Source organism: Cercospora beticola, chromosome 5 (genome assembly GCF_033473495.1).
Source record: "Cercospora beticola chromosome 5, complete sequence".
Lineage (NCBI taxonomy): Eukaryota > Fungi > Ascomycota > Dothideomycetes > Mycosphaerellales > Mycosphaerellaceae > Cercospora > Cercospora beticola.
In genome coordinates this window covers 1,735,917-1,750,273 of record NC_088939.1, presented here as the reverse complement: position 1 = coordinate 1,750,273, position 14,357 = coordinate 1,735,917, and the positions used below count along the sequence as shown (strand labels likewise).

The following is a 14,357-nucleotide window of genomic DNA, read 5'->3' as shown; positions in this document are numbered from 1 at the left end:
CGATTGTCCAGAGCGAGAAGATCAGCATCGTGTATGGGTCTCCAGCGGAATATATCATTTTCCCCTATAGCTGTCAACAATTCTACTGGCATCAAATATACCACCACGTCCGTATCCTGAATGACGCTTCAACCTGAACGCCCATTCCCGTAAGAGGACTCCTGGAACTCAAGAGCTCTGTGAGTACTCGCTCGTACCTAGCGCAAAATAGTCCCACATCGCCGCAAATCTGCTATGTCCGAGGATGGAGCTCGTTCAACACCCTCCTCCACCACCTCCGCCTCCACCAGACTATCATAAAAATTCAGCACCTGCTTTAACTACCAAGCGCAGAGAGATGACAGATCTCAAAAAGACTTACCGAACCCCCAGCTATAGCAGCCTCCAACTGTCCCTTCTTCCACTTTCTCCCCGTCTTGGCCGTCATCTCGTCAGCCCACCTTTGTGAAGTACTGCGATCATCGTAGTATCTGTCGTATCACATGTCAGTCTCTGTTACAGTTCTAGAATCAGCGCATTTGGTGCCGTCGAGGGCTCATAGCTTACGGTCTTCCTTTGTAGTACTTAGGCTTGATGGGATGCGGTTCGCCGTACATGCCATATCTGACAGGGACGCCATTTTCGTATTTGGAGCCGCCGCAGCCCATGATTATTTCCAGTAGGATGATGATAGAATTTGTATTGTGCTTCTTGAGGTTCTGTTCGGACTCAAGAGATAATCTCGGAATGGCTTTGCATAGTAGATGTCTTGGAAGAAAGTAGCTGCCTATATGATGCCTAGGAAATAGAGAAATACGTCACACTTGAACTGTCAGAGCATGTGAGCACATGGAAAAGAGGCGTAGCAGTGTGGCAGATGATGTGTTGCGCCAATGTATAAAGGTCCTACCGAAGATGAGGCGGGAATCAAGCCACAGAAAATCGAGCTTAGTGGTTTCGTAGTGCGTCAGCTTCGTAAGTGCAAAAGTGAATTCGCCGAAAACATGCCATACTCGGTGCCTACAGTACTACACAATCTCCACAGTGACTCTCTTGGCTTTTATGCAATCGCTGAAGAAGCGAAGATTCGTATCAGCGGTCAGTCCAATTCGTTCGAACATACCGTCGTGCTCACGAGATCGTCCTAGCACAAGTGCGATGCAAGTGGGGTTGTCGGCGTCGGTTTTGGCGAGGAGAAGACAGTAGCAGACTCCTACGAATGGCTGGAGACCTGCACGCATCTCTTCAGCAGTGGCGCGGACTGTGGCATCCATGTCGTAGCCTGGTAAAGCCGCCTTGGCTGTTGTCAGCGCTGCATCGGGCCACATGTAAGTGTCCCATTGATAGCCTTCGCACTGCAGGCGGTGGCTGTGCCCATTAGTCTTGTATGGCTCTCGACAAATGAGCGCACAGGGCGCTAGTAAACCATGTATCGTGAGCACTTCTGGTTTTGCAGAAGTGCTGGCAGGCGCGACAACACAATCCCACAGCACTTTGAAGCTGGTTGAAGTGGACGAGAACATGCTACTGAACATGTCCATTTGAGTGTTGACGCTGGCCCAGCTCCATGTAGGAGCAACAGCTTGCGTAGGCCGCGGGGACAAGTCACCCTCTGGTACTTTCCAAGTCATCTGCTTGAGCAGGTGTTGCTCCCACAGACCAAAGCGTGGTATCCAGCCCGTGGCACGAGCAAACTCACTTGCGATACCGGCAAAAGCTATCAGTTTATCAGTCTCGAAGGTTGCTTTGAGGCCTGAATAGCCGCCCACGATCTGCTGCCAGTCCTCGAAAAGAGACCACATCTCAGGGTCATCGGGATGTGGTGCCATAAAGCCTAGCTGTGGAAGACCTTCGACACCCGCAAGTTGTCCTTCAACCATGGTGTGCTTCCGGCATTCGAATTTAACGGCACCCTCGCCGAAAGTGACAATGCGGCGGGCAAGCAGGCGCTCTTGGTAAGCCCATGCTCTGTTGAGAAGGGGAGAGTTCCAATTGCCGCCTTTCCCCTTGAAGACCCACGGATCTCTTCGAGCGCAGATTGTGGTACGACGATGGTGGTCAAACTGATCAAGAGTGACAGAATCATAGTACTCGGGTCGAGGTCGCAACAATTGTTCCTGCGGCGACTTGACTGATGCTGCAGCTAGCACCAACGTAGCGTTGTTGTAGTACTCGCCCATCTTCGTCGCTTGAACTTCCCAGTCCTGGTGATCGTCTTGCACAATGCAAAGAGCATCGATCCAGATTCTGTGCAGGCTTAGTCTTTTGGCGATAGCAACAACATCTTGGAACATGATAGGAAGGGATGAGAGAGAAACTCCTTGTAGCAGTTCGGCGCGGCGAGTTTTGGTCAGCTTTAGATCTTGGTCACCGCCCCAGCAGTAGCTTAATGCGAGGTAGTCGCCAGTCTGGCCCTCAGTCTCAACAAGAGCAATGCTATCTCCACGTATCTGCAGAACTCTGTCTGGCAGATGCTCCGCACGTGACTTGCAGCTCTCGTGCCCGTTCGTGCAGCGGGTAATGCATTGATCCAAGAAATGGAAAATCTGGTCGTCCGCAGTCGACGAAGGCCTGTCTTTCGCGTAGCCCAATGCGCCTGTTCGTTCCTCTGAGATCGAGGATCTGGGAAACGCTGCTGCATTCATAGCTGAAGCCCTTGTTGTGCCCTTTGCGGACGGGCCTACAGCCTGTAAGAACAGCTCGATACTGGCTTGGGGCTCATAATCCTCTTGCTGCGCGACCTGGTTCTCAAAGACTTGGATTGTCATTGGCATGTTCTCCATGATGTACAGGGTGGCATACTCTTCGGGAGCTGTACTCTCGGGCACAAAGGTCGAGATGGCTCTCATGATATACTTGCAGTAGGCACATGTCTGCGATGAAGAGTTGATCTTGTGCACGTGAATTGACACAGTGGACGAGCGCAACGAGTCTCGGTTCTCTGGCAGGCAAAGGTCGGCCATGCCAACTTCGCAATACGGGTCGTTGGCCGGATCCAAGTTGTAGCAGACGTCGCAGACTCCTGGTGCGAGAGAACTTGCATCACCTCCGAGTGAAGTGTGAACCAGGTCCTGTATGACCGTCGAGAGCTGGGGTGCAGTCGTGATCTGGAGTGGTGGTGGAGAAGGACGAGGAGGTCCTGTATGCTCGCCATTGCTGCTTGGCTTGGCATTCTTCCTTTTGAGGCGCGAGAAGAGTTTCTTCATGCTGTTCCTGTCTGTTATGGAGAGCAAAGCTGTGGTTAGTACGCGCGAGGAGGAAGCTCTCCAACGCGAGCTGAAGTGACTGCCGCCAGGTCACAGCGGCTGTGGCTGGCTGCAGCATGCTTCTGCCACCAGCTGTGACCACGAGCAAGTCCGCTACACTGCATCACGCCGTCTCGCACAACCTACGCGACCTGCCTTTCTCGTGGCTGCCATGCTGGTGCGTGTAGCCTCTGCCGCCCAGCCCAGCGAGACGTTGCACCGAGGTAATGGCAGATCGTGCAGCCATTGCTGCCACTTCTTGACATCATTCGCACATTGTCCTTGCCCTGCGATACGTTCTGAATACATGCTGATGTGAGGCGCTGTATTGCTGGCCAACATGCTGGCTATGCAAGCGAGGACGACGAGACGAGGAGAAGCAGGGTCTGTGCCAAGCCAGCTCGGAGTTCGGCATCGCGTCATTGTGCATGTCGTCTGGAGGTGAAGTGGGCGGGCGAGAGACGGGGAAATGCCAAACGAAGGATGGGCGCCGACAGTACTTCAGCAGCTGTGCCTCGTAGCCTCCGAAGCTAAGCAACAGCCAGATACATGCCATGCTGGCCAGAACCATCTCCTCTGCACCTGGCGCAGTCGATGTTCGGTAGCACGCAGGAGGAGCATACGGGGAGACGGCTCTGCGCTGCTGAAACGCAGCATACTTTCCCGCTGACGACGGTGCGGCATCCGGGCGCGCATCTCGTCGAGCCAGCGCAGCTTCGCGATCCATGGCCCGCAAGGCGAGGCAGAGGATAAGCTATGGTATGTCGCCCTCTTGCCAAGCGCACGTCGAACAAGTGCCACGCTGACCACGCTGCTCCCCCCAGTCCTGCCGCTCGCCAACTCCGCCGGAGGCCACAGGCTCGGAGTCAATGGCCTGGCCGTAGACAGCTCCAACTCACGCCTGTACGTTCATCGCCTCTGCGACTCGGGGGACACAGCTAAGTTTCGACCAGGTACTCGGGCGGCCGAGACGGCGTCATCTGTGCCTGGGACCTGCACCTCGACCTCAACTCGACGACACCACCCGAGTACGATGCGAAGCTACCGCCGTCCGAGCCTACCACCTTCCGCCAGCAGGTGCAGGCGCACACACACTGGATCAACGATATCGCCCTCGCCCAGTCCAATCAGGCACTCGTGTCAGCTTCGTCCGATACCACAGTCAAAGTGTGGAGACCGGCGGCGCAAGATGTGAAGCCGCCACAGACCATTGGACTGCACAGCGACTATGTCAAAACTCTTGCGGTGCCATACTCCACATGTGACTGGGTGGCCAGTGGTGGGCTAGATCGGCATATCAATGTGTGGGACCTGAACGGCGCAGGCCAGAAGCTGAAAATCAATGTGGCCGAAGATGAGGTCAGCAGTCTGCTCAGCAAAGAGAAGGGCAGTATATATGCGCTTGCAGCTACAAACTCCTTGCTAGCGAGCGGTGGACCGGAAAGCACAGTGCGGGTCTGGGACTGCAGAACCGGCAAGCGGGTGACGAAGCTGGTCGGACACACTGACAACATACGCGACATCCTCGTCAGTCAGGATGGCACAACCATTATCACCGCAAGCAGCGACCGCACTGTCAAGGTGTGGAGCACCATCGCTGGAAGATGCATGTTCACTTTGACCATGCACGATGCGAGCGTGTGGTCGCTGTTCTCGTCCGACCCAGATCTGTCTGTCTTCTACTCCAGTGACAAGAACGGACTGGTGGCAAAGACCGATACACGGGATAAGATCGAGCTCGACGAAGGCCTCTCCTTGGCCTTATTCCAGGAGCACGAGGGCGTGCACAAGTTGATTGCTGCTGGCGACTGTCTATGGACTGCTACTAGCAGACCTAGTATCAACAGATGGAGAGATGTCAATACGACAAATGCCGAGTTGGACGTCCCAGAAGGGTTCACTACTCACAGGCTCAGTTCTGCCACTGCCGCCAAGGCAAGGTACCCAAGTCCGCCAAATCAGAAGGAACAGACACCATCAATGCAGCAACGTGCACCCACATCAAAACGAAGGATTCCGCTGAAGCATGCGCTAAGACTGAGCAACACAGTGTTCTTTCCTACAATGCTTACTCCTCCACCGGAAGATCAACCAATTCCTGGTGGTAGGAGAGGCACATTAGATACGGCACCCCCTGAAGGATCCGTCATGCAGCCGATACGAGCACAACCTGAGCTGTCAATCGAGGGCCAGAACGGGCTAATCAAGCACGTTATGCTCAATGACCGGAAACGGGTGTTGACACTGGACACCGCTGGCGAGGTCGTGATGTGGGATCTCCTAAAGTGTGTGCCGATACGCTCGTTTGGCAAGCGGCATCTTGAAGACGTAAAGGACGAGGTCACGACGAATGCCACAGTTGCAAACTGGTGCACAGTAGATGTCAGAACGGGCAGTGTGGCCGTGGTCCTGGAAGAGAACACATGTTTCGACGCCGAGATGTACGCGGACGAACTCGAACTCGACGAAGATGTGGAGTACCGAGAAGACCAGCGCATCAATCTGGGCAAATGGGTTTTGCGATATCTCTTCAATGACGTGATTGAGGAAGAGATACGTCGAGATGAGACATTCCGGACTCATCTACTCCACGCTAAAGAGCAACAAAAGTTGCAGCGCGAGAATGCGCCCACCAGCATTGATATGCCTTCGCAAAACACTAATGGCTGGCATCCGGAGGCCAATGGACCTCAGTCTGCATCTACCGTGCGACCGGGTGTAAATGGGTCCGCAACCACTCCTGGTCTCGGCATCGGTCATGCAAGCCCTAGTGTTGCTAACTCTCCAGCACATGCAAGGCAGACGCCGCTGTTAGCAACGACTGCTGAGGAAGGTGGATCACACGACAATCAAGCGTCTTCACAACGAACGTCTGGTGAGCGAAGTGCGGATTATTTCTCCACTTCGCGCATTCCGAATACCGAAGTCACAACACCCGGTGGTGCATCTCAACCTGCAACTACGCCCGGTGTGTTGCCAGACCCTGCCACTCCATCCGCTGATGAACCGGCGAAGGATGGCCACACGGGCGGCAAGGGGCTTTTTGGCAAGAAGTTCAGCATGGGCATGTCGTTTAGTGGCATGAAGAAGATTGGTCGTGTGCAGACCAACGACAAGGACAAACCCACTCCTGTCGAAGAGAAAGAGGAAGTGGAAAGCGATTCTCGATCGAGCAAAACTGACAACTCACGAGTAGTTGACGATACATTTCTCGGCACCCTGCAAAAGATCCGGTTCGGGTACGAGGACTCGCTCCAACAGCAAATACAAAACCAACAAGCCTATGAAAATGGTCTTCCGGTGGCTCGAGCCTCCATCGATCTCCCAACAGCAATCAAACCTAGTGAGGCCTCCGAGACTCCGATACTCCGACCACCACGCAATACCACTATTCTGATCCAAGAAGACCGCCCTGAAGCTGGCGGTGTGACCGATCTTTTCGAAGGCACTGTAGGCAACCTCGTTGACAAGGTCGACAGCCTGGAGAAGACTGCTCCAATGTGGCTTGGCGATGTTCTCCTCCGCAACCAGATTCCAGTCAAAGACGTTGTTAAGATCTCGTTCATCCTGGAGCCGTGGCAGAATTCTTTACCGGTCATCGCCAGCGATGGGAACAATCGCCTCAATGCGAATCGCATGCTGAGAGCGAAGAAGGTTTTGGCCTATGTCGCCGAGAGGATCGAGCCTGCGAGTGAGAGGGAGAAGAGTCCCCTGAGACCAGAGGAGTACTTGGAGCTTTGGTGTCAGGGACAGGTGAGTTCTTCTGCATCTGCAAATTCTTCTCATTTGAGCACACGAGGCTAACACATTTTCTCTAACAGATTCTCCCGCCTACCATGACGCTCGCGACAATTCGTGCCCATGTCTGGCGCGGAGGTGGAGATGTTGTGTTATATTACAAAGCCAATGGAAAGAGGGAGATACTTCACGCGCCGAAGGCGTCTCCTCCTGGGACAACGGCACCTCCTGAGGAAGGGGCCACAACAGCGCAACAAGGCGAGGGAAATGCCTATGATCAGCAGCAGCAGCAGAGATCCACGAGTGTGAGTACATCGTAGTCGGGACTCTGCATTATCTTTATATCAACTGCAGCTCCTTGGAAGCGGCTTCATGCCTAGCAATAAATGGTTGGCGATAGATATGCTAAAGGAATTGTCACATGTTGGACTACCACAGAATGCACATCTACGATCTCTTTCTTGCTCTATTCCCACTGTTCACTCACCTCCTACCGAGCACTTTCCACTTGGGCAGAAATTTTCATCGGCACTCCCTAGGAGGACACATAACCAAACCTGCAACCCCAAGGAGCAGGCGGCGCCTAAAAGGCTCCCGTCTTCTTTGCGAGTAATGCTAAGGCCTACATGTTTATGTACTTCGTCCACTACTCAAAATCACGGCCATAGTATTCCCTTCCCCCACATTATGATATAGACATATACTTTCCGTCCCGCTGAACCTGCATAGCGCATACTGCATAACTATATAAACTTCCGACCTCCGCGAACTAGATCGTCCGGAATCCGGACGCTTGAGCCCCTTTGAGAGGAGCCGGCAGTAGTGGCAACTCAAAAAGACATAAGGCGTTGATGAAAAGGTACGGAAGTACAAAATGGGCGTTCTGGCTTGCGCCGCGATTGCAGTTCTGATGATGGTCAAAGTGTAGGATAAGTATATGTTAAAAGGAAGAAGGAGAAAAGGGAGTGAATATATCGTTAAATTCTATAGAACTATAGCTAGGCCGTCTGCCGTCCGGTGCTCTTGTCCCGACTGTCTGTTCCGCGAGGAGGTATGATGGAAACTATGTCATGGCTTAGAAGAACGGGTCGCGCGAGTCAGTGTTATGCAGCGAACGGGACGTTTGCAGTAGGCACTAAGAACGAGAGAAGCATATGTCAAATCTTGGCGGGAGATCATTTTTGTGGTTTTTGAGATCAAATGAATAGACGATACAACGTCTGCTGGAGGCGATGGTGGTAAATTGAAGTCGAATCGGCGGGAGGGTATGAATTGCAAGCGTGCGTTGAGCATCAGGTCCATTGCCTCAGTGTTCCTGTAGTCTTTCGACTGCGGCTGGGAGCGTTTTATGTAGGTCGTGAACAGTCCCGACGCTACGGTTGAGTTTAACACGACTTCATCAGTGCATTTGTCGTACTATACTTTGTAGTCCAATGATGTCGAGTTGTCTCCCCACGCGGCGTTCGACATGACAGACCGTAAATGTTGTGGAGTTGGGATGTATCGTTGGTTTTATTCAACGCAGATGCCACAACATGAATATTAGTCTTCTCCCGCGCGAGTGACATGAAGGCACGTCACGAGTCATGATCTGTACAGTGACCTCCACGTATCGAACAGGCTGAGACCTTGATTGGAGGACAATTGTTGGATTTTCTGAAAACTCTAATTGGTGTAGAGATGGCGAAATGGACAGAAGCCGGATCAAGTCAATATTCCGAGAAGTGCTGTCGGCAGCGGTGTGACGGCACATACGAACAGTACTCACCGGTCACACGGTGCTGATCGGTCGATATGGTAAGGAGGCGGTACATGCCGTGCCGTGTATACTGCCATGCAGTGCCTTGCGTGGTGACGTTGAAAAAGGGTTCGAACCAGCGACGACGCTCAGCGTGGGGGCATGTCATGGTTCTGGGCTATAGCGTACAGGTGAAGTCGTGAAAAGTTTCGGGTGCGAAAGAGGATTGGTGAGTTCAATCGCACGAGGACTCTTCGCGCGGCAATCTCACTTCAGCATGATCCCTCGAGAGACAATGATTGGGGCATAGGTCAGTCCATGAATGCGAGGCATCATTTTCATGCAACATATATCGGTACTGGGTGCCGGCATTTGGAGGCTCAAGCTTTGTTGACAGTGGAAGACTTCTACACGAGGTCCATTAATTGCCGTTGTCGTGCCGCGCAGCAGGTCAAAAAATTCCATGACGCCGGGGGGCAAGTATTGTTGTCCGGTAAGAGTGACGAACGAAGGGCTGTCCACAGTTAAGGTTGTCAAGGCAGTTCACGTACCGAAGTGGTTGTTGACTGGGATCGGAGCCATTTTTCCGAGCAGAGGCAGGCGCTTAGATGGTGCAAGTCTGTGCAATAGGTAGGCCATTTCCTTCGAGGAAGATGGCTCAGGGGCACACGTCCATGCCAGCGTTTTCTGGTGCGGAGACGCAGTGTGAACGTGAGGTTGACCGACCTCGCGCTTAGTCCGAAGGCTGTATGTATATGCAAGGGATTATGCAGACTGAGGCTTGTGCTTGTGGTACGAGAGCGGTATCTGCCGAGAGATGTCGGTATTCCGGTGCCATGGACAGTAGTTGTCCAATGTGGCACGGATGGTGACTGTGCTCCGCGACTCTGCGAACAGCTTGCGGTCGACTACTGTATTTGTAAGTGCGACGAAGTGTTGCATGCCTTGCAGAAGCAAGCGAGCATCCAACGATCTCTCCTTGGGCGCAGGTGATTTCTGGGATGCGCACCGACTCTGCGTGGCATGATGGAGGAAAAGCGCGCGGCTCCGTCGTGTCGGGACGTATTTCGTGTGAGGCGATTTTGCCGCGCGGAACAGCAGAATGTGGACAGGAATGAAGTTGGGTGGCGAGCTTGGGGCTCGGGATGGCGGGTGCAGTGGACAGGGACAACGTTTATTCTAAGTTAACATCATGGCAAGGCTTCGAGCGGTTGAGTTTGGCCGCTGGTGTTGGCGCAAAGTCTGGCGTGCAAGAACATCGGCACGGGGGCAGTCTTGCAATCGGGGATGTCACTGAGCTAGATTGCAGCACTGCCGATGGTCAGCGAAGTTGCGGTGGGCGGCGCTGCGGCGGAGAGGAGATGCTTTGCAGATTCGATAGCGTGGGCAGAGCCGGCGGTGCATCTGGCCGCATTCTCATCGCTGGACACCGTTTTGTGCAGCTTCGAGCTGGATTTGTCGCCGACTCGCACGGGCATTTGCAGCAGCAGCCGGCACCATCCGATTGCTGTCAACGGGCGATGCGGAGGGACGAGCGAGCGTTGCTGACGGCCGTTATCAGGTTGCTGGGATGGTGGTGGCAGCGGAAAATAAGCAGCATCCGTGCGGTGCGTGCCTGCCTGCTCTCGGCCGGGGAAGGGACAATGGACGTGCAGCGTGGCTCTTCCCGACCGGGCATGCACGCACATTGGAGATCGTCCTGCAGCAGGAGCGACTGGATGCACACGGATGGCCCTCTCATCTGGCTCTGGCTCGCACTCACGCGGCCGCCGCCCGAGCAAGAAGAATGTGCGGCGTGTCGCAGCTGCTGCAGAGCTGCCCATTGCCATTGCCTCGCCGCTGCTGCCACTGCCACCACTGCTGCTATCCTACGGGATAGGCCTGCCATCCCGTACAAACACTCGACGTGAGTTGTGAGTGCTCGTGTCTCACTAATCGGGCCGGCAACGCTTCCCGAGTCGCCATTCATCCAGCGCCCACGTCCACTGTCAGCAGGCCGCCGACGAGGGCGAGCAAGCACGGGGATCCTCGTCGTCTGCTGCGGCAGAAGCTGGGCGGCAGCAGCAGCAGCGGGCGCCGTGAAGCTACAGTACTGCACGATTCGAACGTGCATCCCGCCCGCGCCTGAGCCGTCTGCCACGCCCGCCGCCATCCTTCGAAGCTCGACTGCAGACTGCACACCTCATCTGCCCTGACACGCCCGACACCGCCCACCGTGGAGCAGCAGGAGAACCATTTGGGAGCAGCGCTGTTGCACAGCTTCACCGAGAGCCCGCGCACCAACGCGCACGCCCACCACGACCCCAACATTCAGAGCGACCCGTCTGGACCACCCTACGCCGCTGCCGGGCCCGAGCCCAGGCAGTTGCCCGGCGCAGGACGAATGCGCTCCAGCATAGCCTGTATTCGCTGCCGGCGATCCAAGGTCAAGTGTGTCAACAATGGCGTCGGGACGACGTGTCGGTCGTGCGAGAACTCGGGGAGGGAATGCCAGTACCCGCCGCCCGTGACCGCTGGCAGTCGCCGGCGGGACAGCATATCAGGACGGGCCGATGTCTATGGAGATGCCGAACGGCGACAGAGACCGAGGAAGAGCGCATCGACATACCCATCGCATCCGATCACTGGTCCGCGAGACTCTCCACGACCCTCGCTCGATGCTCTGGACCCGCGCCTCTTGACACCGCATGTGTGGCAGGAGCTCTTTGACATATTCCAACAACACTACTCGGCCGATCTCCCCTTCTTACATCCTCCGACCTTCCTCAAACCCGTACAATTCACGAGTCAGCTACCACCGCAGTCCAATGGAGCACCAGTGGATACCACTGCATCTGCCCGCCCACCGGCTTCGACCGAGTTCTTGCTGGCTTTCCTCGCCTTGACAGCTCGGTTTCACAAGAAGCTAGTCGCGCACCACTCGCCGCCGACTGCCACACGTCCGAGTAATCCTCTCATAGCATCCGAGTACTACGCTGCGGCGGCCAACGAGAAACTGGCATCGATTTGGACGGACAATCGCTGCCATGACATTGAACGCTGTCAGGCTGCTCTCATGCTCGGTCTGCACGAATGGGGTATGTGCAGGGGAGCGAAGGCGTGGTTGACGGTGGGCATGGCGATTCGAGCTGCCCAATCAATGGGGCTGCAATACGAAATGGACTTGGACGACGAGCCTCTTTCTCGGTCACTGGCCCTTTCGGCTGAAGCAGAGCGCATGGGAATGGAATCAGGGAGAAAGAGTTCCGTGACGTCGTCCAAATCGACCGAGGACGCGTTCATCTTGCAAGAGATTCGACGGCGCACTTTCTGGAGCTGCTATATTATGGATCGCTACTTGAGCAGTGGCAAGTACCGGCCTCAGATGTTGCACGCGCGCGAGTTGAGAATTCAGCTGCCGGCCAGCGAGAGATCTTTTTTGTTTGCGGAGAGGGTACGCACTTTAATGCTGGGCGAGGAGGACCGAAGCGTGACCGGTCCTGGTCGAGCAGAAGTTCAAAGCCAGCGGCAACAATCGGTACGACTAGGCACTGCGGCCACTCCAGAGACGAGTAGAGCTCCCTCTCCACGGAGTGCTTGGAGAGATGACGACGAGGACAAGGGAAGGCTAGAATTTGGTCCAGACGAGGGCCTCGTGAGCCGCTATGTGAAGATACTCGAGATCTATGGCAAAGTGGTCAAATGGTCGTGTGCTGGTGGGCGCAGGTAAGGATCGCACATTCGTCGCAATTGCTGCAATTGGCTAACACCGCACAGAGTTGAGGTGCATCCGCCGTGGGACGACCGATGTGAGTTCTACCAGTTGAGGCGCCAATGCCTCGACTTCAAAGCCAGCCTTCCGCGACAGAACACCCTCACGCCTCAAAACACTCAAGCGCACATCAGCTTGAAGACATCAACGCCTTACACGCTGGTGCACACGGTCTACTTGCTGTGTCAGATCATGCTGCATCGCGAATATGTCCCATTCATTCCCATTCGCTGCTCAAAACCGGAAGGACCAGTTGATGCGCCACTATTCCCTGCCGACAAATACAAGGTGCCCGATGGCTTTTGGGACGAAAGCGCTCGCGAATGCTTCAGGTCCGCGCGCGAGATTATCGACCTTGTCCGAACGTGCCAGGAGTGGGGCAAGCTTGTGGAGACACCCATCGTCGGTTTCGCCGTGTACACGGTGTCATTTGTGGGCGTGTACTGTATCAACTTCCCATGGATGGATCCGGATGGCTACATGTGCACACGTCCAGAGCCCGGAAAGCCGGATGCCAAGCCTGGCGAGAGCAAAGGATTCGAAGCTGCCCGCAAAGCTCTGGAGATGATCGGCGACATGCGGACCAAGCTGCATATGGCGGATGGATGGTTTAAGACGATCAATCGGATGCACAAATACTTCCGGCGAATCAAGAGCGACTACAGAAAGAACGTCCAGAATGTCGAGAGCGCATCTGAAAGCGATAGCCCAGTCAGCACACGCCATCTCAGTCTACGAGAAGGCGGCTCAGGCGGTGGCTTAGACGAGTTCAAGCTGCTGGAGCGCACGCTCATAGACTTCGGCAACCTTGAAGATCAAGATGTAGAGATGACGGATGCACAGCGCCCTGATTCTCGCCCACTGGACGCGATATACGACGATAGCAACTCGGGTACGACCGTCAAGAGCGAGGAAGGTGATCGTCCTCCCGTCACTTCAGAACCCGCGAAGCCAGAGAGTGGTTCATGGAGTGCCATCAATGCTGTCTCAGGCGCACCAGCGAGTCGTCCTCCTGGCATCTCGACGCCTACCAGTGGTCCTTTCAGGGCGTACGACACGTACGCTCACCAGCAACAACCGCCGCAGCATGCACATCAACACGCGCAGCAGTACCCGCCCAATGGCCATCATCATCCAGCACCATCTGCTGGCCCTTCGCCCAGTCAACATTCACATCAGCCTCCACCACATGGGTATCAACAAGCTCATGTGAACAACTTCCGCCCTTCCTATTCCGAAGGACCAAGTCCCGCACCCGGCCCGCCGAGCTTGACATCGCCCGCGTCGCAGTCAGCGACTGGCACGACTCCTTCGCAAGCACATCCGTCACCGCCATTCGAGCGCCACCATTCGCAGCCCGCCTATGGCAACTGGACACCGCAAAATGGGCACTACCAAATGGCGCCGCCCCCACCAAACCCATATGTGAACGGCGCTTCGCATCAGTATCCGCCTGGGCCACCCGGACAACCTCAGCATGCGGGATATCCGCCACCGGGTCAGCCCTCCCAGCCGCAGCAGCCTCATCAATCTGTGGAGCAACAACCGCCTGCACAAGCTCAACAAGTATGGGATCCGATGGCTAAAGAGGCCTGGCTCAACAGCATCGACACACGCATGGGCGGCGACGACATCGCGGCATTTGTCGATGGTGGCGAAGTTGCAGAGTGGGCGAACATGGCTGCTTCGCAAGGCTTCGCGAATGGCTGGCTCACTGCGGTCTGGCAAGGCGGCCATGCATAGGATAAGTAATGAGCCACTGCAGCCATTGCTCTGTCTGCCTTTGATCCTTACTCGACACGTGGGTTGAGGGACAAAAACATAAATATTCTGCGACTTCTACACTGATGAATTGTGGGCATGGGAAGCAGAAAAAGAGAGAAAGAGGAGAAGAAAGAGACGGTTG

At 55.1% G+C, this 14,357-nt stretch overlaps 4 protein-coding genes across 4 annotated transcripts; 2 read left to right on the top strand and 2 right to left on the bottom strand.

The window, feature by feature from the left end:
* Positions 1–255: 255 nt before the first annotated feature.
* Positions 256–647, bottom strand: RHO25_007949 (uncharacterized protein; the record flags this gene model as incomplete). The annotated part of the gene is made up of 3 exons (XM_023600112.2): positions 256–291; positions 362–470; positions 547–647. The coding sequence occupies 3 exons, from the start codon at positions 645–647 to the stop codon at positions 256–258; spliced, it is 246 nt and encodes an 81-aa protein (XP_023449377.1).
* A 360-nt stretch (positions 648–1,007) lies between these two features.
* On the bottom strand, positions 1,008–3,185 carry RHO25_007948 (uncharacterized protein; the record flags this gene model as incomplete). The annotated part of the gene is made up of 1 exon (XM_023600111.2): positions 1,008–3,185. One exon carries the CDS (start codon positions 3,183–3,185, stop codon positions 1,008–1,010), a length of 2,178 nt encoding a protein of 725 aa, XP_023449147.1.
* Positions 3,186–3,949: 764 nt separating this feature from the next.
* Positions 3,950–7,282, top strand: RHO25_007947 (uncharacterized protein; the record flags this gene model as incomplete). The annotated part of the gene is made up of 4 exons (XM_023600110.2): positions 3,950–3,983; positions 4,049–4,127; positions 4,178–6,977; positions 7,046–7,282. 4 exons carry the CDS (start codon positions 3,950–3,952, stop codon positions 7,280–7,282), a joined length of 3,150 nt encoding a protein of 1,049 aa, XP_023448869.1.
* A 3,801-nt stretch (positions 7,283–11,083) lies between these two features.
* RHO25_007946 (uncharacterized protein) lies at positions 11,084–14,194 on the top strand (the record flags this gene model as incomplete). The annotated part of the gene is made up of 2 exons (XM_023600109.2): positions 11,084–12,405; positions 12,457–14,194. The coding sequence occupies 2 exons, from the start codon at positions 11,084–11,086 to the stop codon at positions 14,192–14,194; spliced, it is 3,060 nt and encodes a 1,019-aa protein (XP_023448870.1).
* Positions 14,195–14,357: the final 163 nt, after the last annotated feature.